General features: G+C 51.9%; 8 protein-coding genes across 8 annotated transcripts; 4 read left to right on the forward strand and 4 right to left on the reverse strand.

Moving 5' to 3' along the window:
• Nucleotides 1-346: 346 nt before the first annotated feature.
• On the reverse strand, nucleotides 347-2,291 carry Z517_00845 (uncharacterized protein; the record flags this gene model as incomplete). Its single annotated transcript, XM_013433809.1, has 3 exons — nucleotides 347-1,615; nucleotides 1,671-2,144; nucleotides 2,247-2,291. The coding sequence occupies 3 exons, from the start codon at nucleotides 2,289-2,291 to the stop codon at nucleotides 347-349; spliced, it is 1,788 nt and encodes a 595-aa protein (XP_013289263.1).
• Nucleotides 2,292-4,016: 1,725 nt separating this feature from the next.
• Z517_00846 (uncharacterized protein) lies at nucleotides 4,017-5,296 on the reverse strand (the record flags this gene model as incomplete). The annotated part of the gene is made up of 5 exons (XM_013433810.1): nucleotides 4,017-4,183; nucleotides 4,249-4,579; nucleotides 4,639-4,754; nucleotides 4,835-5,125; nucleotides 5,194-5,296. 5 exons carry the CDS (start codon nucleotides 5,294-5,296, stop codon nucleotides 4,017-4,019), a joined length of 1,008 nt encoding a protein of 335 aa, XP_013289264.1.
• Nucleotides 5,297-6,314: 1,018 nt separating this feature from the next.
• On the forward strand, nucleotides 6,315-9,030 carry Z517_00847 (uncharacterized protein; the record flags this gene model as incomplete). The annotated part of the gene is made up of 2 exons (XM_013433811.1): nucleotides 6,315-8,832; nucleotides 8,933-9,030. The coding sequence occupies 2 exons, from the start codon at nucleotides 6,315-6,317 to the stop codon at nucleotides 9,028-9,030; spliced, it is 2,616 nt and encodes an 871-aa protein (XP_013289265.1).
• A 1,476-nt stretch (nucleotides 9,031-10,506) lies between these two features.
• Z517_00848 (uncharacterized protein) lies at nucleotides 10,507-11,276 on the forward strand (the record flags this gene model as incomplete). The annotated part of the gene is made up of 2 exons (XM_013433812.1): nucleotides 10,507-10,620; nucleotides 10,743-11,276. The coding sequence occupies 2 exons, from the start codon at nucleotides 10,507-10,509 to the stop codon at nucleotides 11,274-11,276; spliced, it is 648 nt and encodes a 215-aa protein (XP_013289266.1).
• A 545-nt stretch (nucleotides 11,277-11,821) lies between these two features.
• Nucleotides 11,822-13,943, reverse strand: Z517_00849 (uncharacterized protein; the record flags this gene model as incomplete). The annotated part of the gene is made up of 4 exons (XM_013433813.1): nucleotides 11,822-12,291; nucleotides 12,472-13,136; nucleotides 13,215-13,613; nucleotides 13,720-13,943. The coding sequence occupies 4 exons, from the start codon at nucleotides 13,941-13,943 to the stop codon at nucleotides 11,822-11,824; spliced, it is 1,758 nt and encodes a 585-aa protein (XP_013289267.1).
• A 1,075-nt stretch (nucleotides 13,944-15,018) lies between these two features.
• On the reverse strand, nucleotides 15,019-17,158 carry Z517_00850 (uncharacterized protein; the record flags this gene model as incomplete). Its single annotated transcript, XM_013433814.1, has 7 exons — nucleotides 15,019-15,230; nucleotides 15,326-15,688; nucleotides 15,769-16,304; nucleotides 16,375-16,556; nucleotides 16,610-16,702; nucleotides 16,770-16,946; nucleotides 17,003-17,158. The coding sequence occupies 7 exons, from the start codon at nucleotides 17,156-17,158 to the stop codon at nucleotides 15,019-15,021; spliced, it is 1,719 nt and encodes a 572-aa protein (XP_013289268.1).
• A 645-nt stretch (nucleotides 17,159-17,803) lies between these two features.
• On the forward strand, nucleotides 17,804-18,777 carry Z517_00851 (uncharacterized protein; the record flags this gene model as incomplete). Its single annotated transcript, XM_013433815.1, has 3 exons — nucleotides 17,804-18,212; nucleotides 18,270-18,316; nucleotides 18,427-18,777. 3 exons carry the CDS (start codon nucleotides 17,804-17,806, stop codon nucleotides 18,775-18,777), a joined length of 807 nt encoding a protein of 268 aa, XP_013289269.1.
• Nucleotides 18,778-19,565: 788 nt separating this feature from the next.
• Z517_00852 (uncharacterized protein) lies at nucleotides 19,566-21,983 on the forward strand (the record flags this gene model as incomplete). The annotated part of the gene is made up of 3 exons (XM_013433816.1): nucleotides 19,566-20,669; nucleotides 20,751-21,456; nucleotides 21,520-21,983. 3 exons carry the CDS (start codon nucleotides 19,566-19,568, stop codon nucleotides 21,981-21,983), a joined length of 2,274 nt encoding a protein of 757 aa, XP_013289270.1.
• Nucleotides 21,984-22,094: the final 111 nt, after the last annotated feature.

A 22,094-nucleotide genomic window follows, 5' to 3' on the forward strand; every position in this document is an offset into this window, starting at 1 on the left:
AGGACTCTTGATCAGCAGGCTCAACCTTTGGCGAGAATAGCATCAGAGTGCGAGAGCGACGACGGTACAATCGTCGGGGAAAGAAATAGGAAAAGGTCACGCTGCTTTCGGCCGTCAAACAGATTCTGTTCCCCCTTTCCCAGTCCGTCACTATGTTTTGCCCAAAAATGTAAAAACAGGAAGCCCTTCGCAGAGAGAGATGCGACAAGACCGACAGCCAGAGATAGGTGGCTGAAGAATATATATATATATATATATACATTCCCCTTCCCCTCCCCTTGGTCGGTAGCGTTGCGTGTTTTAAAGCCTTACGAGTAACATATTAGCATGCATGTGTTTGCCAGTGCTAGAACCGTACTGGACTTTCTCCGAGCCACACCGACTCTCCACTCCTGCAAAAGTCTGTGGCCTGAGGTCCCACGTCGCTCAGATCGATCTTGTCTTCTTCTTCTTCTTCTCCTTGTGGCGGACTCGTGCAAGAAGTCTGCTCGCAGACGGGTGGTGACGAGGTAAAGGTAAACGTGATGAGACGGGAATACCGTTGTTCAGCCTGTACTAGCATGGCCTCCAGTGTGCTTCGCGCGTCCTGTATGCCTTGACAGACGTTTTCGACGATTTTGAGGGTCTGTAGGCACATCCTCATGTCTCTGATGCGGGCTGCAGATAACAAAAGGTGGTGCTGCCCATGCCGCGCAATGCCGAGAGTGTTGATTGCTTCAATCACACAGAGGTGACCTCCGAGCCCGACGACTTTGTCCACGTCGATGGAACTTACAATGTTCCATACATGAAGAATCATGTGTGAGTCCGATTCAAGGGATAAATAGTTGCATGATTGTCCCTCGGACAGGGGAGTGCCAGGTATGCTCAACATAGTTAGCCACCGGTGCAAAGCCATTGACGTGGCGAAATAGAACATAGAAAGCAGTCCGCCATGGATGATTCGTCTTTTCTGATACGGTTCCATCGGAATCTCGCCATCCATGTCGAGAAGGCTTAGGCGTAAAGGGTGTTCGAGGTTTTCCCACCATATTGTGAGACTTTGCTGGAGAGCCCTTACAGTCGCCTGGGGAACTAGGCGAGCTGTCAACAAGACACCAGGATGAGCAGGTTCAGTAAAAACGCTGACTGGGTAGTATAGATCGTCTAAAACGCGACCGATTTGCAAACAAAGTCTCGTTTGTTCAACAAAGGGCAGAGTAAACTGACACTCATCAGTCTCGAGTTTGGGATCTTTGTCCTGCCCTGGACTAAATGATTTCCGAAACGTTGACAATGCACCTGTGGGTACCAGATTATTTGCCGGGAGCGTTGGCGGATCAACATGGAAGTCGGCCCCTTTGATCAAAGGGGGCTGCATTGTTGAGATGGCCACGAATTTATCTCGGCAATACAGAGACCACCAGATGCGTCTCAAACGGTGATTTATGTCCGGGCGGTATTTGGCATATGTGTCCTCCTCAGAAAGCCCCATCAGCAGAGCTATTGAATGGGCGAGATTCAGATAGTAGCGGCTGTCTTTCAAGGGCCTTGACCAGTCTTGAGAGAAGGACATCAGGATTGTGGTCTGCAATAGGCAAAGGCGGTCGCACTCGTAGTTGAAATCGAACAACAGCTGGCTTGAGTGTGAGAAGACACCCCGGAAAATCAAGAGCAATCAATCAACGCACCTTGACACGTTCGAAGAAGACAGTCTGAGCCGTGAATCTATCTGCAAGCCCGAACAGCCGAAGTTTGCCTTCCTCGATGAATACTGAGCCAGCGTAAATAAGGGCTTGGAGGAGGAGTAAGCTTATCTTGGGATGGTCGGATAGCGCAAGGACAGAATTAACAACCCGAGTCTCAACGATCGGGCAGACCGGGTGGACCCATTCAACATAGGAAGATATCAGCTCCCTGAGCAGCGGCGGCGGAGGCATCCTGAAAGCACCCCTCGAAATCAAGTACTGGAACTCATCAGTCCATAGCCAGCCAGGTGCTGGCTGGACATAACCAGGGAGTTCAATCACGGAGCGGTCTCCTAAATTTCTGATCTCGTCCCCTGTTTCCAGTAATACACCAGGCCAGAGCTCACTCTGGTTCACGAGGTCGCTGGCCCCCAGGATCGGCCCTCGATCTGGTACACGCCGCGTTTTTTTCCGGAGCTGTGTCAGGGTCAGTAACGTAGGCTCGAGGTATCGAGGTCACATAGAGAGAAGAGGGGGGGCGCAGTCGACTCACGGAAGGTGCTATCTCACAGTTTATACCGTCCTGAAAGCAGTTGGTGCAAGGTGTTCCTCGTAGCGATACATCACAACGCACTTTTCGAGCCCGACAGACAACACAGGCTTTTTGAGCTCGCTTCCTGGGAGAGAATTTGTGCTTGAGAGAGGGCATCATTGCCTTTGCTGACTCTGGTCTAGTCCATTGCTCGGGAGTAAATGGAATCTGATGGAGGTATAAATATATCAGCTCCTTTTTGAACGGACGGCGTCGAGTCTCACTTCATCAAGGTGATGAAGGAAAGAAATGGATAGCCTCCCCGTGACAGAGGCGGGTATACATCTAGTGAAAGTCTGCCTAGGGTAACTGGACTATTATTTCCACTACGCTTGAATCTCGCGACGCGATTCAACCAGCGAGTGGGCGGGCAAGATAGTCAAGATTTCTTGCGAGCACCGGAAACAGGACCTTCCAAGTATAGGCCTGAGGTTGCTTGAGGCGTATCGGATTTGTCCTGCACCTACTCGGCCTACCTACTCGGCCTCTAAACAACCTGCAACAATAATGAAATCGGAGCGGGCGACCGAGGTTGGCTGTCAATCTTCTCCACTGCCCGCTTTCCTAGGCCAAGATATATCACATGCAAATTCTTGGCCGAATAATCTCCACTGCGGTACACAACAAAGTATCTTTGTGCTCAAGGCCATCAAGTCGGTAGCCGCTGGACTCTGTCTCACTGCATGGGTTTGCTGGTCAATATCAACTATCTCGCTGGTAAACAGGCGGCTGGTCTCTTCGAGTGCAGCAAAATTGATCAAGCTGATTTCGCAGCCGTTCATTCCAATACCTATTAACTGGTGACGCGGAATGTAGGTCAATGACAAATGGTATCATAACAAAGAGGTCAAGTCTGGCAGTAAGCCAGGTTGTGGGAAGGGGGGGTTGATGCTTTGAGGAACTATACCCTAGTTATTGCTACATATAGCACAGGTCGGCAGTCTGGAAATCGTCAGCCCCCTTGGGTGAGGGTCAAGGGCCGGGGGCTTTCCTTACTGTTGATGATCGGGGGATACTGCAAATTGAATGGTTCCGGTTGTTGCTATAGCAAAAGCCAACAGGGCTCTCATGGAGACGTTCCAAAAAAAAAAACAAAAAAAAAAACCTGTTAAGTCGTGGAAACAGGCACGATTGATTAGAATAGAGGTTTTGGCCTATTACGAGTTTTGAACGAGGGAGCTATGATGAATTCCAGAGATTAGGGAGTGTTTCAAGGATAAGGGGGTAAATGATTGGCCTAGGAACACCAACATGACAGGGCACCAGGGGAACATTGAAATATAGGGCGTCCTCGTGGTCCTTTGACTGAGCCAACCACCAACCTCGGATAGGCCCGTGTTAGCTCGACGAGAATCATTATCCAGTCAAAAGGTGTACAAGTAGATCTGCAGCAAGGTAGCCGGTCGCTTCCGGAGATTTGTGTTCTAGGATGCTGGATGCTACTACTGGAGGACGGTTCAACCGATGCTATATGGCTAGTCTTGCCACTTGACCACCATGTTCGCTTGAATGAGCCGAGCAGCATAACTCGTTGGCCAAATCAAATGCATGTATTGATTGACCTTCTGAATCTGCAGGATAAGATGGAGGTATGGATGGGGGTGCCCATGGAAAGTGATTGGGACGACCTGGTTCTATGTTTCAAATTCCACAACGCATCTGCCTCCTACATTACCAGTTCGCAGCCTCTGGACAGCCTCCGGCAGCCGAGAGATTGGAAATGTGGTAATAACAGATCGGATGAGGTTCTGTTTCTGTCAGTTGATGATCCGGGGAGAAAGAGAGAGAGACCAACTGACCCTGACAGCCAAATCAAGAACATCATGAGTGTCTTTCATCGACCCAGCCTGGGTGCCTGTGACACGTATATTCTTTCCAATGAACAGGGCCGGATCTCCACCAGCAACCGCCGTGCCGAATGGTGCTGAAAGATGTAGTTAGAGAATGGTTCACAGAAGCAAAGGACCGCGACCGCGAAGAAACACTTACGCAACCCGACACACATCAAAACGCCGCCAATTCGCAGCATTTCTATGCCCATGGTGTAGGCTTTCGGGCTCGTCGCCGTCACAAAGACTCCGTGTGCTCCTTTTCCATCGGTGAGTCTAACCACTTCCTCTGGGATATTCTGAACCTTCGAGAAGTCAACGAAGGCATGGCAGCCTAACTTCATGCACATTTTCTCTTTTTCTGGACCGCCATCAATGCCGATCACCCGGAGGCCCATGGCTTTGGCGATCTGAATACCAAGGTGACCCACGCCTCCGCCCGCACCTAAGATGCAGGCCCACTGCTGAGGTTTGAGTCCTGACTCCTGGATCTGATGTCCAGAGCTGCATCAGTCTGAGTAAATCATCCAAATGGGGGACGTGGACCTACACTCCGATACATGGTGGAACCCGCACACATGAGCGGCGCAGCCTCTGCGGACTTGAGCTCGGGAGGAATCCGGGTTGTGTACTTTGCAGGGGACAGGATATACTGCTGATATGTCCCTAGAGTACGGTCAACCCCTGGAGCGGTGAGAAATGGAATGCAGACGCTGGGCATAGTGGCGTCGTCCGACCGTGCGTACCAGTCTTCATGCATCCCGTATGAATTGCCTTGGGACAATAAGCCTCTCTCCCATCCCAGCACAACTCGCAATTCATGCACGCATCCCAAATTGGCTTGACTCCTCCTCTGTCCCCTATCTTCCAGTCCTTGACATTGCTCCCCAGGCTGACGACTGAGCCAATTCCTTCGTGTCCCGGGGACCTCAGACCGTAATCGGCCAACCTTGGGGTTGGCAGATCTTCCAGCATGTAGTGTATGTCGGAATAACAAATTCCCGAGGCGTCCAGCTTTAACAAGATCTCATCAGGGCCTGTAGATCCAACAAAACAGCTTGTCCTCAGCACTGTTTCACAATGTTATAGTGGCAAGGAGTCATACCTGGTCGGGGTACAGGGACATGATCGAGAATCAATCGAAAGGACTGGCCGGCATCTTCGACGCATCCCGCAATGCAGTTCTGGGGAATCTCAACGTCCGCCATTTCCTCCAGCGGTCAACGAGCAGTACCGTGTCAAACCATGAATAATACAAAGTACTTGAGATTTTCTCGTCGACTTTGCGCCTTCAATGCCTGAATAGTACAAGTATACCTAGAGCGTCCGAGACAAGCGTCCATAGCTAGCGAACGATAGTACTATTGTCCACCCCCACCCCCTTTCCCTGCTGTGTCCTGCCAAAATCCGTGCACGAGCTTCCCCCCTTATCAGAAGTGACGTTGGCTTCGAGAGGGCAGAGGCAATCCTCCGAGAGCCTTTTTTCTCCTAGCTTGCAGCTAGTGCTTTTCAGGTTTGGGGCCAAGTAGGTTGCCCCTTTGGCCGGACGGCTAGTATTGTGGGGGTGGGCAACCGAGGTCACCATGAACAGCAGGCTATGCGAACCGTGAATAGTGTTTACCGGTCGCCTGCAATACCGGTGAAAATACCTAAAAACAAAAAAGGGCGTTGGTCGAAGGAGTATTTGGGCCGAAGCAAGATTGCATGTCCATTTGTAAAGGCCCCTTGATCGGACGTCAAGGTACCAGGTTCTCAGGGCTGTGTGGCAGAAAACACACTGACCCGGCATTGGGAGACAAGACGTGTGACTGGAGACCTTGCCACTTGCCTCCCACCACCGACACCGTAGCGGAAAGTGCCAATGCCTTCTCCTTCCGGCCTGGGCGACCCACCCTACACCCCAAAGAGGAGGGGGACCAACATGGGGAACCCCAGCTCCCCAAGTTTTCGTCGATTTATTTTGTTGGCACTCCATCGACGACTTTATCTAAGCTCGATTAGAACTTGTGTCATTGCTCAAGAGATCAGACGGTATCAGTGGCCCTGCATATTGTGGAAAGAGCCTCAATCAACGCAAAGCGCTGCTGACCTGCACCCGAGCTAAAACCGCAACGGCGACGGCTACATGCTCTAGATCCCCTTGGGATGTCCTGGTTCTCTTGTCAACCACTGCCCTGACAACTGCCGTCACGCAGCCTATTTTCTGAAAGTGATATGTGCGCGACCATGGACATTGTCCAGCGGACTCAAATCCGGGAAGGCCTATCCAAGTCAATCACTTCGAGACGGCGGGTCGCAACGGCCCCCTATCGTCGCCTTCACTGTTCAGCGTGCCCTCGGACCTTTGTAAGACCTGATCATCTTCAACGTCATGAGAGGACACATACAAATCAGAAGCCATTTTCATGCCCGGAATGTCACCGCGCGTTTGCGCGCCGAGATATGGTGCTTCGCCATGCAGCACAGGTTCATCCCATGCCTACATCTGCGCACTCGGACATGCCGGACGATTGCTTTTCGTTTGAAGAATCGACAGCGTGGCTGGATTGTTTTGCACCACAAGAGAGGGAAGCCAGCCCGAGACAAGAGCCGAGCGGGACCACAGCGGCCCAAAGTTCACGAGATCCAGACATGCGCGAGACCCCGTCTGACGGTCACGGAGAAGACAGTTGCTCTCAAGCTGTTGACATATCTCCAGGCGGTGACGATACTCGACACAGCGCACTGCCACCAGATCCGTCTCCTACAACAAGCGAGCTACAACATACAGAACGCTGGCTGATAACCCCCTCACGGGACTACTGGGTTTCTAAAGATATCTCGGTCCAAAAGGCTGTAGATCGACTAATCACACCACCCAGGTCAAGTTCAGTAACGTCTACGTCTCCCGACCTCGCCGCCCTCGACCTCGAAATGGACCAGTCTGATATGACGACGCGGCTGCTATCAGGGATCCACTTTTTGCCAGCTTTCGACGGCCTTCTCTCAGCAATGTCCTTTGGGCCAACAGGATGCCGGCCATTTTCGCCGCCGTCGCCGTCGCCGATGGTGTCGTTGAGTTCCATGTTGAACAGGAGCAACATCGACGCTCTCTTCAATTCCTACAGACAGTATTTCAATCCCAATTTGCCGCTTTTGCATTTGCCAACACTCGATCTTGACTCAGCATCGATCGAAGTCCCTCTGTCTCCTACAATAGAGGAATGGCCGACATCTGCACTGCTGTCCGGTCGACGCCGCATGCAACGGCCGCTGCTGTTGTCGACGCTCGCATTGGGCGCCGCTTTTTGCGGCGAAGTCACCTTGGCTCGAGAGTTGTACCGGCAAACAAGCGCAGCACTTACATCCTCCTTGAAATCAGTCCGCAACCTGCCGGTGGAATCGGCTCCCATACAAATCATGCAAGCCCTCCTGCAACACCTTGTATGTGGGACTTTTTTTGGAGAGACAGCTTTGAATGAGACGACAAAGAGCGGCTGTGTCTCTTTGCTGGCGCTGATCAAAGGCGCGGGCATTGGCACGTCTTCACACGCCTTCCAACCTGTTGACTCGTCTCTCGAGATAGGGCAGCACGTCAAATGGCTGATATGGGTCCATCAGGAAGAGCAAAAACGCCTCTTTTTCTCGACCCTGTGGTTGGTCAGTGCCTTCAATATGTATTTCAATGGTATCTGTCGTCCATCCTTGGCCGATGTGGAAATCAGTCTCCCGTGCAAGGAGGCATTATGGGAAGCCCCTGATGCGCGATCCTGGGCCGAGCTCCAACCGAACTCGTCGACGACGCCGTCACTTGTCGACGAGTTCAAGGCTCTTTTCGACCTAAATACTCCATCGCACTCTACGAGTCTCGATGTTGACTTGGAGAACGAGACTAATTTTCACGAGCAAGCTCTCGAAATGCAACAGCAAGATACCGTCGCTGATAAGGGAATCGGAGAATTTGCCTGTTTGTTGCTGATATCGGTCCTGCATGTCTGCGTCCTTGCACGGACTCAAAATCAGCCGTCGCCGCTGGCAGATGACGTGATACCTAACGATGTCCCATCTCTCAAATCCGCAGTCAGACGGTGGCAGCGACTGTGGTTGAGTTTTCCTCGACAGCCTTCCTTCGGAACCAGATATCGCTTACTGATGAGCTGCCTTCCCATGCTCGATCACATCAATCTATCCTTTAAACTCGACGATCGGGCCATGAAAGAAGCTATCCATCGACGAGACCTGACCTCAGTGAAGCTCGTGCCCTTGTCGGATAGCCCGGGCCACACCGCCCGGACTGCCGGAACGTCAGTAGACCACGAACAGTACCTCTGGAATGCATCAGAGACATTGGAGCAGGAGATTTTGTGGCATGAGATAACCTTATATGCCAGCCATGCGTTGGAAGCCACATTTCGACTTGCACCCTGGTGGACATCTCCTTCAGAAGCTTCTCATATGCCCCTCCATTCGGCGATGAATGTATTCCACTGTTTACAAGTTTTCGCCTCGTGGGCATCAGGGTTCCAAAGAGAAACACAAGCATATGACTCTTTCCGCCAAGGTGACCTGTGGTCCGAAGAATTTTGGACCATCATCCAAGCTTGCCGTCGTTTGATTCGCAAGTGTCGGAGTAATATGGGCTTGACTGGATCTTGTGCGGCCATCGAAGCCCCGGTCAAAGGTTTTCGAGGTGCCGCCGAAATAGTCTTGACGCTGCTGCAAGTATATTCCCGCCTCCTGTCGGAGTATTCATCGGTGTGGCCAGGTATGTTTTTCCTTGGCCCCTTCCATGCCCTGTTCTACTTTTTTATCCTTTTTCTCCTTTCCCTTTTGGCTTTTCTCTGACCTGGGCTCTTTCTCTTCAGTCCTGAACAACTTGTCGGAATGCCTGCAATATCGAGTGGCAGTCATGAGTAAACAGATCGAGGATATGGCATCTGGGCAACAATCGACCTTCCCATAACATTGTATGTCGAGTCACTCGACTCAAGGGCTAGGAGAGATGAGTTGAGAATGAAGTGCTGCCATGGACTGTATAATGCGCAACCACACATGGAGAAGGTAAAAGTACATTACCAAATGTTGCAGGAGAAAGAGTTGTACCATCTATAATAGGCGTCGTGGCAAAATACATAGCCCGAACATGAAGTGATTTGGTCTACAGTTTTGACCAAGGCTAGGTCAGTATGTTCTCTACTTTAGACCATCGGCCTCGAACATCACATTAGTTTGGCAATGCACATTCCCAACGCTCGACCATAGGGAAAAGGAGTCTATTGGATGGTGTGGACTTGGCCACAGACTTTCCTAGGCTGTCTCAAGAAGAGGCGGGCAACCTCGGCCCCTGTTGGATGGGAAGCTGTGGGCTCAGAGCGACCTTTGTCGTTTGCCCTCTTGACAAGCTTAGGAGAAGTGCCGTGACTAGAATCTGGTGGCGCATTCCTGCTCAGATCAGTCATAAACACAGTCCCGAGACTCCAAGGGTGATTTGATCATTCACGTGCTAAACAGGTTCATGAAAGGAGGAGTTGCAGGAAATCCAGAATATCGACACATTGCAAGGTCCTCGACAGAATGCTGCTCTCTACACTGAATCTGGTCTATCAAATACCTTTTCTAGGTGAACATACCACACTACCACACTATTCTCAAGCCAAATCTGCCCTAGAAAGATCTCCATTTGGCTTTTTTTGTCCCCGCCTCTAAAGGAGTCCTTTTGAGGGCGTTATTCTGACTTTTATATCCCGAATCTTCAGCCTTGCATAGCGTCTACGCCGCGTTGGCGACATGCTTTCGAGACCCGACGAAAACCAGATCCTGGAGCCACGAATACCGCAACCGCCGCCTGCATACAATGATGAGCATCTTTAATGTTGAACAACTCCCGTGAGTTTGCTGGCCGTCTATCTTCGTCCTCCGTCTGAGCTCCAACGTGTGCGCTAACATGGTCAACACCGTCCATTGCCTAGGTCCTTCTTTCCAGGCACATCGGATACTGTCCGCGCATACTGCAGGGAACATGACATTTCGCTGCATGAAGACTCCGTTCCCGGAAGCGCTGGGGCCAAAATTCATTGGTTACGGAGAAAGGCATCAACATCATCTTCGACAACATCAGCAACAACAACAAAAGTCATCTTATATTTTCACGGTTCGTTTGGCCGAAAGCAACCAAGCTCCTCCTAGCAGCCTACAGCACCTCGTTACACCAACCCCTTTTTTTGACAGGACGGCAGCTAACCATTCAGTTGTTTAACCATGACACAGGAGGCGGGTTCGCTTTAGCTCCTAATGCCGGCCATCTGGGATTTGTGCTTGACTGCTCCAAAGTGCTGCAGGACAAGGGCGAGAGCGTTCTCGTAGCCTTTGTCGAGTATGGTGAGTATAGTGTCCATGCCCAGGATGTCGCTTCTTCTTTTCCCCCAAAGAGATTGAGCTAATGGAAACTTTCAAAACACCAGGGTTGACTCCGAAGACTGTCTATCCGACCCAGTACATCCAGGGCATCGAGGCTTTGAAGTACGTGCTCCATCTTGGCCATAAGCCTTCGAATGTAAGTTTGTCCAGCTCCTCTATTACCCGGTCTGGAGCACCATGGTTTCTCTCTCACAATTGTTTTTGGGCGAGCAAACAGGAAATAATATTCCTCTGACTTTGTGGTGTCTAATCTGGTAGATCATCCTCGGTGGCGACTCGGCCGGAGGCAACATATGTCTGGCCATCATCTCCCAAGCTCTGCACCCATCCAGCACGCTGCCACAGCTCGACTTGCCCTCGCCCTTGGCGGGCGTCTTCTTGATCTGCCCTTGGTCCAGCTTCCAGTCGTCGTCACGCTCTTACCGCGAGAATGCGGGAACTGACGTCGTCCTCGCATCACAGATGCACCAATGGGCCAAGTTATTCCTACCGCAGGCCGGCTTGGACAGCGCTATCGTACATCGCAGCTTGGTTGAACCCGTAACCGCCGATGCCGAGTGGTGGAAAAACTTCTCAGCACAGCAGGTCTTGATCGTGGGCGGAGACAAGGAGGTCTTTCGAGACGACCTCATCGAACTGGGGAAACAGCTGGCCGACGCCTCCGTCCCGGCCACCACGGTCATCTGTGAGAAGCAGATCCATATCGAGTGCATTCTGGACAGCCAATACGGCTTTACGGCGGGCAAGATGTCCACTACCATCTGGGACTGGTTGGCACGTCTGGGCCCGTGAGAATAATCAATGTTTTAATTATCAAGGGGGCTCGCCATCCCACCCCAGGGGGGTTTTCTATTTGTTCTGCAAAACGGACACATCATTCAAAAAATGGCTGAAACCGAAACCCTGAGCAAAGAGGTTCGCCCCGTCTACAACTAGCAAACTTGGGTTGCAGGATCATGTTCGTAGTTGGCAATGTCGCCTGCAACCACGCAGACAGTTTCGCCGACGAATACGATTGCTCATCAGGGAAAGCTTTGTCTCTTTCCTCTCCCCACAGGAAGTGGGAGGGAACACCGGCTCCGCGATGTGGCGAGGGCTTTGTGCAATTCTCATGTGGTGAAAGAGTTCCTTAAGGAAGGGTAAAAGAGGGAGGGAGGTGGGGGGCCATATCGTGTTACCCGGCCATGCCTACATAAGCGCTCACGTTCCCACTCCTGCTCCATTCAAGGGCATAGGTATAGGAGATTATGTTGATCTCGGCGCAAATACAGACAGACAGAAAGGAAGGCGGTTCTCACAGGGCCTTTTTTTCAACAGTCCCAGATGACTCTTTTTGACTATAAATTCGACTCCCTCTTGACCATAATATTCAATTTGGCTTGACCAGCCATCGTGCCACTCTTATTAAGCGCCTGCAGATTCTTCTTGAAGCTCAAGAAAGGGCCATCGTCGTGGTCTCTGATGTAATATGCAAAGTCGGCCGTGTCGTCCACCTCGGTCTGAGAGAAACCATTGCCGAGAAAGGCGAAGCGGTTCCCCTTGTATTCAATCTCCCAGTCGTCACCTCGCACATCAGACACCGCCTCGAGGTAGTGCAATGTACTGCCGGGCCACAGGGCGGCGATCTTGCCCGAAGCCGAGTTGTTCTTGTACCACGAGCGGCACTCTTCATGCCACACCGTTTTCGACATGAACGAGTCTTTGTACGCAATGAAATCCTTGACCGCCTCGAGTTTGGGTGACATGGAGTGGATGTTTTCCGTCTGCCAGCGGTTGATGAGTTTCAAGATATAATCGGCTTGCGCCTCTGTAAACCGGTCAGTCGGATTCAATCAAGCCAACAGAGGAACACCATATTCAAAATCGCAGTTGAAATTCTTATCCGCCGCCCCACAAATGGTGAGATCGACGGCGGGAAAAAAGAAATGAAATAAAGGGCAGAAAACATTCAACCAGGCACACAAGAGATATCTGACGAGAATCTTACCAATCGCCGTCAAGACCGGCCCATTCCCAATAGGACAGTTGGGGCCCAGAAACATGAAATAGTTTGGAAACCCTGGGGCGGCAATGCCGAGATAAGAAGCAGGCTCTTCTGCCCACTCATCCTGCAGGTTCTTGCCCTTGGTCCCGAGGACAGGAAAGCGAGATTTGAAGGACGTGTCGAACCCGGTGGCACAGATCAAGATATCCACGGAATGCTCTCGACCGTCGTCGCAAACACAACCTGCGGGCGTGATTTTGAGGATTTCTCCGTATATGACCTCGACGTTGTCCGCCTTCAGAGACTCCAAATAGCCAATGCCGGGGGTCAGTCTCCTGCAGCCCACCGACCACTTCGGGATCAGCTTGTCCTCGAGGACGGGATCGTGAAGCTTCTCCGACATCTGCTTTTGCATGTGCTGGCGGGTATCCCGCTGGACCTGCGTGTTTTGAAGGAAGATGGCAAATTGGCTGTTCAGCGCGGATTCGATGCCTTTGCGATATTCGAGGAGTTTTCCCTTGTCCCTTACGAAGCTTTCTCGCTCCTCACGACTGTATGTTCGACCCTCGAGGCCTTGTACTGGCGAGACCCAAGTTGGCTCACGGATGAAGGTCGTGACCTTCTTAGCAATCGGGCGAATAGCTGGGAGAATTTGAATCCCGGAAGACCTAAAGTATAGGGACTGAACTCAGCATCAAGACCAGGGGAAGTCAGAGAGAGCTAGATCACAGGGTATATTGCCTTACCCGTTTCCGATCAGGCCGACAGTTTTACCTTCGAGAACCGTCTTGTCATCCCAATTTGCACTGTGCAGTAATGGACCTTTGAAAGATTGGAGACCAGGAATCCGCGGCCACTGCCAGGCGTTGAGGATCCCGCCGGCATTAATGAAGATATCGCAGCGGTCTGGAAAGGTTTTGCCAGAGAGCAGGTCCTGGACCGTGACATCCCAAGTGCCTTCTTTCTCGTCCCATCTCGCCCCGGTAACCTGGTGTTTCACTCTCACGTAGCGTCGTAGCTTGTACTTGTCGCTGAAGTCGTTGAAATACTGGTATATCTCTCGACTTCCGGCATAGACGGCAGACCAGTCGTGTTTGGGTTCAAAGGACCAGGTGTAGGTATGTGCCGGGATGTCGCATGCACAGCTGTGACAAACGTGACAGTATTAGACACTCATACACTGGTCATGAATAGATTGGGGGGAGTTTAGTAGTGACCAGGGGAGACGAAGAGAAACCCCTCGTCACTCACCCGGGATATCTGTTCTCGAACCATGTGCCCCCGAGCTCGCCATTCTTCTCGTACAGTACCAGCGAAAAATCGTCAAACGACCTCTGGAGCTTATATGCAAACAACAGGCCAGACGCTCCAGCTCCCACGCAGATTACGCGCAGGTGTCGTTGAGATTTGATCGGTTTGGAGCCCCCAGGCTGAGTCCCCGAGGATCTCAAGTCGGGTAAAATAGTATCGGCCATTCTATCGACGACAGCACGTTTTTGATCGGAGAAGAATAAAACAGAGGGGAAGGGCCAACAGAGAGTCGGCCAGAGCAAACAATAACCACCACCACCGTGCGCGGGAGGTCCAGGTGCTCAATATTATTCCCCTTCGGTTGGTGAAAATTCCCGACGCTGTACATCTGCCGGAAGTTCGACCTTCGTCGCTCTTATTAGTACCATCGTGGCTCTTGACTTCTTGGGCAAACGACCGAACAGAAGATCAGCAGAGCAAGTCAGTGCCACCAGACCTACGCAGGTGGTTTGATGGCAGCCGAGGCCGTTTCAGCATCCACCCATCCAACCCGGATGCCCGCTTTTGCCTCCTCTGCGCTCGAACGCCCGCCCCCACGTCCTGCATCAGCCCACTACGGGAGATCAAATATGATCTGCACTGGGCTCCCAAAACGTTTCCAAATAGATGCATCTCAGTGTTCTCTCTCTCTCTCTCGCTCGCTCGGGACGGATGGGAAGGTTGGAACGAGAAGGATGGACCGAGGCCAAGTAAGACCACTTGCGTGTCACGTCAGGAGAGAGTCTCAGTCTACTTGTAGAGATGAGTATTAGTATATTCTTAATAGTACGTTTCAACATCACATTACTAGTATATACGAATCATCTTGCGCCAGTATCGATACATTCTTACTTTGGCTAGGACTTGGTACCAAGTTTATCTAGCCCAGAACGACTCGGTAGACTCGCTCTAGGTACTACAGATCAAGTAGCTCCCTGGATGCATGTGCTAACAGCCTTGTACGCAGAAAATCAGTCCAGAAGGACTGCTATGAATGGAGGTTCTGGGGACTAGAGATGACAATCCTCGTTCACATGCACTGTCTGCGATCCAAAGCACCAAAGGCATAGCAGCCTGGTTTTCTTCCTCGTTGATGATTCCCCTCCCAATCCTTGCTTGGATGAGCAATTTTATCCCTAGTGTCGGGCTTCGTCATATCGTTCCAGCTTTCGCTACCGTCCTTGAAACCCCTCTGTGACAATGCTCTTGAACCCCCCCCCCCCCCCTCACCGGGGGAAATTTGACGGGCTGCGAGCGTCCTCACGTCTTGCCCGCGAAATGGGTATCTGGATGTGCCATCAATACTTTTACCAGGTTCTGCATCCCAGGCATATCCCCGTCTTTGGTAGCTTGTGCCAAACTTCTCACATCACTATGGGCATTTTTGAATTCCTTCTCGATCACGCGAGCATGCTGCTCGCTTCGACAAGAGATAGAGGCCTCGAATGGCAACGGTTTGGCGAAGACGCCTCCTGTGTGAATCTCAGCAAGAGGTGACGGGTGTCGAGGTTGGTCGCGCCATGAGAGGGAGCGACACTTGTAAGACGGAAGGGGATGCAATGCTTACCGCTATATCCCAGAGTGTCGATAGGAATCAGTTTCCCATCTTCATCACACTTCTGGCTGACATTGAAACCCCACAACAATCGAGATGCAAGCAGGAACAGGCTGGGCTCCGCCATATTCAGACCCGCACAGATGCGGCGTCCGACACCATAGGCGAAATGATCACGTTGCTCTGCGTCATCCATATTCGCATACTCCTGAGCACTGAGCTTGTAATCGATGTAGCGCATGGGCTCAAAGACTTCTGGGTCTTTGTACCGTTTCTCATCTTGATGGATGGAATAGGCATTCGCTATGATGGTGGTATGAGCAGGAATGTGATATGATCCGTACCAGTCTTCCTTGCTTGTCGCATGGTAGAAACCTGCAAGCGGATGCTTTGTCAGAATTCCCAAACGCGACACACCAATGACTGAAAGCACCATTTTCCAATAAACCACGTACCTTGATTCGAAAAGGGTCGCCAGCGGAGGGTTTCCTTGATGACAGCCCGGATGTAAGACAAGTTGTGCTCATCATCCTTGACTGGAATTCGGTCTTTGCCCACCACCGAGTCGAGTTCCTCCTGGGCCTTCTTAACCACATGTGGGTGTAAAGCCAATGCCATGATCAGATAATTTTGGATCGAGCTGGTGGTGCCGGCGCCAGCCAGCATCAGACCGAGCGTGACAAGGGCCGCCTCGTCTTCGTTGAACCCTTCTGATGGGTACTGCTTGATAAAATCGGTTGCGAAGCATGGCACAGCTTTGCCTTGGTCTACGGCCTTCTTTGCAGGATCCCACCATGCACGTGCAATTGAGTCGAGCATTTTCGCATTGTCATCATAGGTTTTTCTCCACCATGCCAGAGATCGTGGGATCTGCTGCAGAATTGGCCATCTATCGTCGACAAATTTTCCGGGATGAAGATTGCTTTCCAGCCATGACCCGGTCAGAAGCAATCCCAGCGCAGAAGGATCAGTGATATCATCCGCACGGAAGCTGAAACATGAGCACCGTGTCTGTCAGCCGAGCTATCCGTCAAACATAAGATCTTCCAAGGACGACATACCCATAGACTGCTGTAGTGAGAATGCTGGCCCCAAACCGCTCTGTGTGCAGGTAAAATTGTTCCGGAGATTTCAGCAAGTCATGGAGATACTGTTTGGTTTCATAGTCTTGAAAAGGAAGAAACTTTTTGGCAGCAGCGGCGCCTGAGACCGAATTGAAAATCTTTCTCTGCTTTTTCCACATCTAGACATTCAATGAGTTTGTTGCTTGTTCCAAGGCAGGATGGGCGCACTCACATTGTTGTAACCAGTGCTGACGATGGATATACCGCGAAAGATGCAGTCGTGGAACGCATACATTTTTGGCCGGTCATTGTAGATATTTCCGCGCTGCATTTCAATCAGTACTGCATCGATCTCCAGGCGCCGCCCAAGGGGGTCTTTGCTTCATTCCTACCTTGTAGCACAAGTCTCGTACGACTCGCGGAGAGTTTAACACAATCTGCAGGTTTGGGCCCTGCCAGACACTGATTATCTGACCATATTCCTCAGAAAGCTTTTTGAAAAATATGTGGCATTTGTCTTTTGGGTAGCCTGGTGTTCCGGTGAAGATACTACTGGGTGGTCCTGGAGGCTAGGGCTTTTCTCAGCAGGGCATACTCTCAACAAATAGCACCTTGTTTCACTCACTAGGTAGCGTAGGTTTCTGTATTTCCCGATGAGAAAGTATCTTTGGATAAACCACTGGAGGAAATATACAAGACCGAGAGTAGGAGGAAGGACAAAGAGAGCCACCAGGTGATCTCTAGAAGACAATAGCTCCCCAAGAGAGTGAGTGATGGCCATGATCCCTATTCACTTGTAGGGACGAATATGTATTCGCTACAAGTGTAGAAGGCTTGTCCATTAGAGGAGGATGACAGGGAATATGTCCTCTTTTTGACCAACCCAACAGCTCCATCACTGTTGCGTCACTTGATCTTCTATCCTTCTATCCAGGCATACCTGGCACGACATGGCCCTCCGTCGGACGTCAAGAGATGGTTGCCCGCCCCCGCCCCCGACTTAGATTGTGGACGACGGCCTAGCTTGCACCGAGAACCGGGGCGCGGGGAATGCGGATGTCTCTTCTTGTGCCGAAGGTTGGTAAATCTACTAACCCAGCGGAGGCAATTTTCAGACCAAACGACGATGGGAGCATTACCCAAGTTCAAAAAGGTCTTAAAAAGTCCTCGCTTTCCCTCTCAACAGGATCCAGATCAGCATACCAATAGGGGCCGATTCACAACCGGCTACTTCTATCCTTGAATTGTCGACAAAAAGATTCTGGCAGGTGCGTGCACAGTAGAATGGCTAAGGCGGATATCGAAATTCTCCCAGAGAGCATTCGAAGCTTCAAAGGACAGGTTGTATTGATCACAGGTAATGTTCGCATTTTTCTGCCCCTTCGAGAAAGGATAGGGCCGGGGTTTGGTTTGCTGACATCTCAGGATGAGTATAGGAGGCTCGTCGGGAATAGGATTGGCCACGGCAAAGCTCTTCTTGTCCAAAGGGGCGAAAGTTGTCAATCTTGATCGGACAATTCCCGCTTCTTTCCAACATGCCGATTTTGAAACAATCATCTCGGACGTCACCAGCTGGACGTCACAATTGAACGCATTCAAGCAGACGATTAGCGCTCACGGTGGCATTGATGTTGTCTACGCCAATGCTGGCGTCGCCGAAGGCGAGATGGCTTTGCAGGACAAGGTTGATAGCGTCTCAGGCGATCCCATCGAGCCAACCTGGAGCACAGTCAAGATCAATCTCATCGGACAGCTGATCACACTGAAGCTGGCCATCCACTACCTCAAAGCTAACCCAAACGGAGGCAGCATCATCCTCTGTGCGTCGAGAGGAGGTCTGTTTTTCTGCCCACGGCGGTGGACATTGGCCAGTCGCTGACAATTCTCTCCAGGTTATGCAGGCTATGCGATGCCCGTGTACACCGCCACCAAACACGGTGTAAGTAATGCACGTCTCCGTCTCTTAGTGCCGTTAGAAAGTCTGTCGGAACAAGGTGAACGGAAATGCATTACCAAACAACAGCATGCTGACCTATGAGCGAATAACAGACCATTGGGCTTTTACGAGGCACATGGCGACACGTTTTGCAGTGGGGGATCACTGTCAATGCCATTGCTCCATCCTTTACACTCACGGGCTTGACCACAGAGTCGCAGAGGCTGTTTGAGGAGGCCAATGTCCCATTGCAGACTGGAGACGATGTTGCACCTGCTGTGCTCTACCTCACGCAGGACAAAAGCCTGGCGGGCCGTTGTATTTCCATCTCTCAGGGCAAGTTCCGTGAGCTTGAAGGAGTTATTGACGGGTTACGATCAGAGATATATGGAGTCGATGACTTTGAACCCAAAACCGACAGAGAAGTCGCTGCGGTGCTGTCAACCCAAACCACACTGTGGTGATGGCAAAGCATAGGCTGTTTCCGAGGCTCTAGCATCAACTCAATGATGCCTCTGCAATCAAAGTTTGATGATAGTTTGTAAGACGGTGAATTTGGAATGCGTCCAGCCGCTCGTTTCGGTCCTCATACTGCAACTCTCGACTGCCTTCAGTTCGTTACTCGAGGGAGGATATTCCGCTCGTCAGCATGTCTCTCAGCATGTGTTACAACTCCTGATGCGGGGACTTCCAGTCTCAACACGTCCAGCTGCGGTTCTCATTCTCGTCTGGGAAGACGGATAGGCCAGACCGGGAATGGTTCCTTTCCTACAAGATTCTCTGGAGCCAAGGCCGTAGTCCTGGAGACGATGACAATCATTTTATGAATGCGCTCGTTATCAGTCAGTCAGCGTCGGCCACTTTCCGGTGTAATTGCCACCAGCCGCCTGTGGTTCTGCGGTTCTGCGGTTCTTTTGCTGGCCACAGCGAACGCCGTTGGAACGCCGAAGTCCCACCCCACAACGTGTGTATCCAGAATGCTACGGCGACGATTAAGCGCGGAGATCCTAGTCCTAAGTAGACACTGACTAACGCTCTTCCACGCCCAGAGATTGTTCACTGGATATGGCAGGCTTCCTATTCGCTGAGGCCGCCTCCGCCAATATCTCAGTGCCTCTGCATTGATTGATGGCCATCCCCGTCGCGCTCACCTGCGAGAGATAAAGGTTCATAATGCCAGGCTAAGAGAGTGGGTGTCGTCGCCTTGTCGCCAGCATTCACGGTCGACCTTCAAATACTTACTCCTTCTACCATGACGACCATTGTGCCAGCCCCGAAAGATTATCCCAAGGAAATCATTGGCTATGCGCAACCTTGGATCGTGAGCCCAGGGGATAACGTCGACATCAAGGTCTCTTGTACCGAAGCCAGGTACAATTACCGCACCGTCCGCGTCATCCAGGGCCACGAGGGAGAGAAAAGCCCGCGGCACAAGGAAGAGGAAATCACAGAGATCCCCCGCGGTTCTCGCGATGGTCGATACCAAGTGGCTCACATCGGCTCGTATGGCAAAGTCAAGGATATGGGCCTGACTGCAGGAGACGACGGGCTGAAGATCTCCGTCTACGTGCAACCATGGCTGATCCCGTGCAACCACATCCAGGCGATCGTCTCTACTTTGGACGTCTCGAGCAAGACCGGAATTGACGTGGTCCTCGATCAGCAAGGGCAGGTTGAGTTTTGGGTCGGATGTGGCGCGGACGTCCAAGTTGTTCGTTCCGGCTTCACGCCCGTCAAGCGGAGGTGGTTCAAACTCGACCTGACCGTTCGTGGAACGCAATTGGAGGCGGTCCTGACACCGAAATCTCGCATTACCGAGCCGGCAGCAAAGCAGAGTGTGTTCACCGCGGATTTGAAAAGCCCATTCAAGGTCGCCGCGTGTACGCCATTGCTCGTGGCGGCCAACCAACAGGCATCTCCCCAAGACAGCTCGCAGACGGCCGTTCCGACAAACAAGTACAACGGCCGACTCGACTCACTTGAGCTGAGAGCAACTGGGGCGTGCGAGCGTGTCCTTGCCAAGTATGATTTCGTCATCGAAATCTCGAGTGATCGTTTCTTCGACGTGTCTCAAAATAAGCGACATGGTGATTTGGTCAACGCGCCCACCCGAGCGGTGAAGGGACACGACTGGGATGGATCGGAAACGGACTGGACAAAGGCAAAGTATGGGTACGGAGCCATTCATTTCCACGAAGACGACTTGGACGATGCCGAGTGGGACACGGATTTCACGATTCAAATCCCCAAGGACGCCAGATCGGGCGTGTACAGTGTCGTGATCCGCGGCGCTGACGATGATGTTGGTGAGAACGTGGTCTTTTACGTGAGACCGACTCCAGAAACCACGGCCAAGGTGAGATCCCGGCTCTAAAGAATGCTGCAAGACGTGGGAACACCGAGGTCACTAACGAGATTCTCATAGGTAGGGGCTAAGGTCGCCATAGTCATGTCCACGTTTACATATCTCGCCTACGCCAACGACCACATGTTTGACCCCGACACACCCGCTCGTGCCGAAATCCCTGCTGGTCTCGATAACCTGGAATTCTACAAAGACGAGACGTTCTACAAGCAAGATCGACGGAGAGACCTCGGTCTTTCCCAATACGACGTCCACAAGGACCACAGCGGCGTCGTCTTCTCTTCCGCCAAACGTCCATTGCTCAACAACCGGCCCGACTATATCAACTGGTCAGGCCACCGTCCTCGCGAGCTCAGTGCCGAGTTGATCATGGTCGGATTCCTCGACCAGTCGGGGGTGCCATACGATGTGGTTACTGACCACGACCTTCACACCTACGGCGCCTCCATGCTCGCGCCCTACACGACGGTCATTACTGGGTGCCACCCGGAATATCCCACTCTGCAGTCGTACGCGGCATACGAAGGGTTTGTACAGCAAGGAGGAAACATGATGTATCTCGGTGGAAATGGCTTCTACTGGGTGTCGGTGACGGATCCACAACGACCGTGGCGGTCAGAGGTCCGCCGTGGAGGCCAGGGAGTGCGCACATCGTGGCAGGAGCCTGGCGAGCGGCATCACTCTCTCAACGGCCAGCAAGGGGGTCTCTGGCGAGATTATGGCAAGGCGGCGAATTACTTGGTGGGTATCGGATGCTGTGGAGAGGGACATGGCGCAGGTAGGTGCTATCTCTTCAACTTTCCCTCTTTTCTTCAATGGTCTACCTAACACGAAGCCCTAGGTGTCGCATATCGTCAGACCGAGGATCTTCGCAAATCCCACCCCGAACTGGCCTCGTGGCTGTTCCGTGACATCCCCGAGAACCAACTCATCGGCGAGAATTCTCTGGGCGAGTACGGCGGCGGCGCCAGTGCCGACGAGATTGACCGCGTCGACTTTGCCTATGGCAGTCCCGCCAACGTGGTCGTTGTCGCGTCCAGCGTCGGCCACTCTGACGATTTTGGCCTCTTCCCAGAAGACGTCAGCTTCCCCATCCAGGGCACGCTGGGGACGCAAACCAACCTGATCCGCTCGGACATGACATACTACGAGACGAGTGGTGGAGGAGCAGTCTTTTCCGTGGGCAGCATCAGCTGGTACTGCGGACTGGGATACAACGGGTACGACAACACGGCCGCGCTGGTGACGAGGAATGTGTTGCTGGAATTTGCAAAAGGGCCCAAAGGAACTACTGTCCAGCAGTAGAAAAGAAGTGACAGGGCTTGAGAGGTGAATAACTCGGTACAGCTTTCTCATTCCTGTGTCATGATTTGTCTATAGAGCTTCCCACCCTCTGGGTTGTGTACCTAGAAGCCA

This window comes from Fonsecaea pedrosoi (genome assembly GCF_000835455.1).
Source record: "Fonsecaea pedrosoi CBS 271.37 unplaced genomic scaffold supercont1.1, whole genome shotgun sequence".
NCBI classification, from domain to species: Eukaryota; Fungi; Ascomycota; class Eurotiomycetes; order Chaetothyriales; family Herpotrichiellaceae; genus Fonsecaea; species Fonsecaea pedrosoi.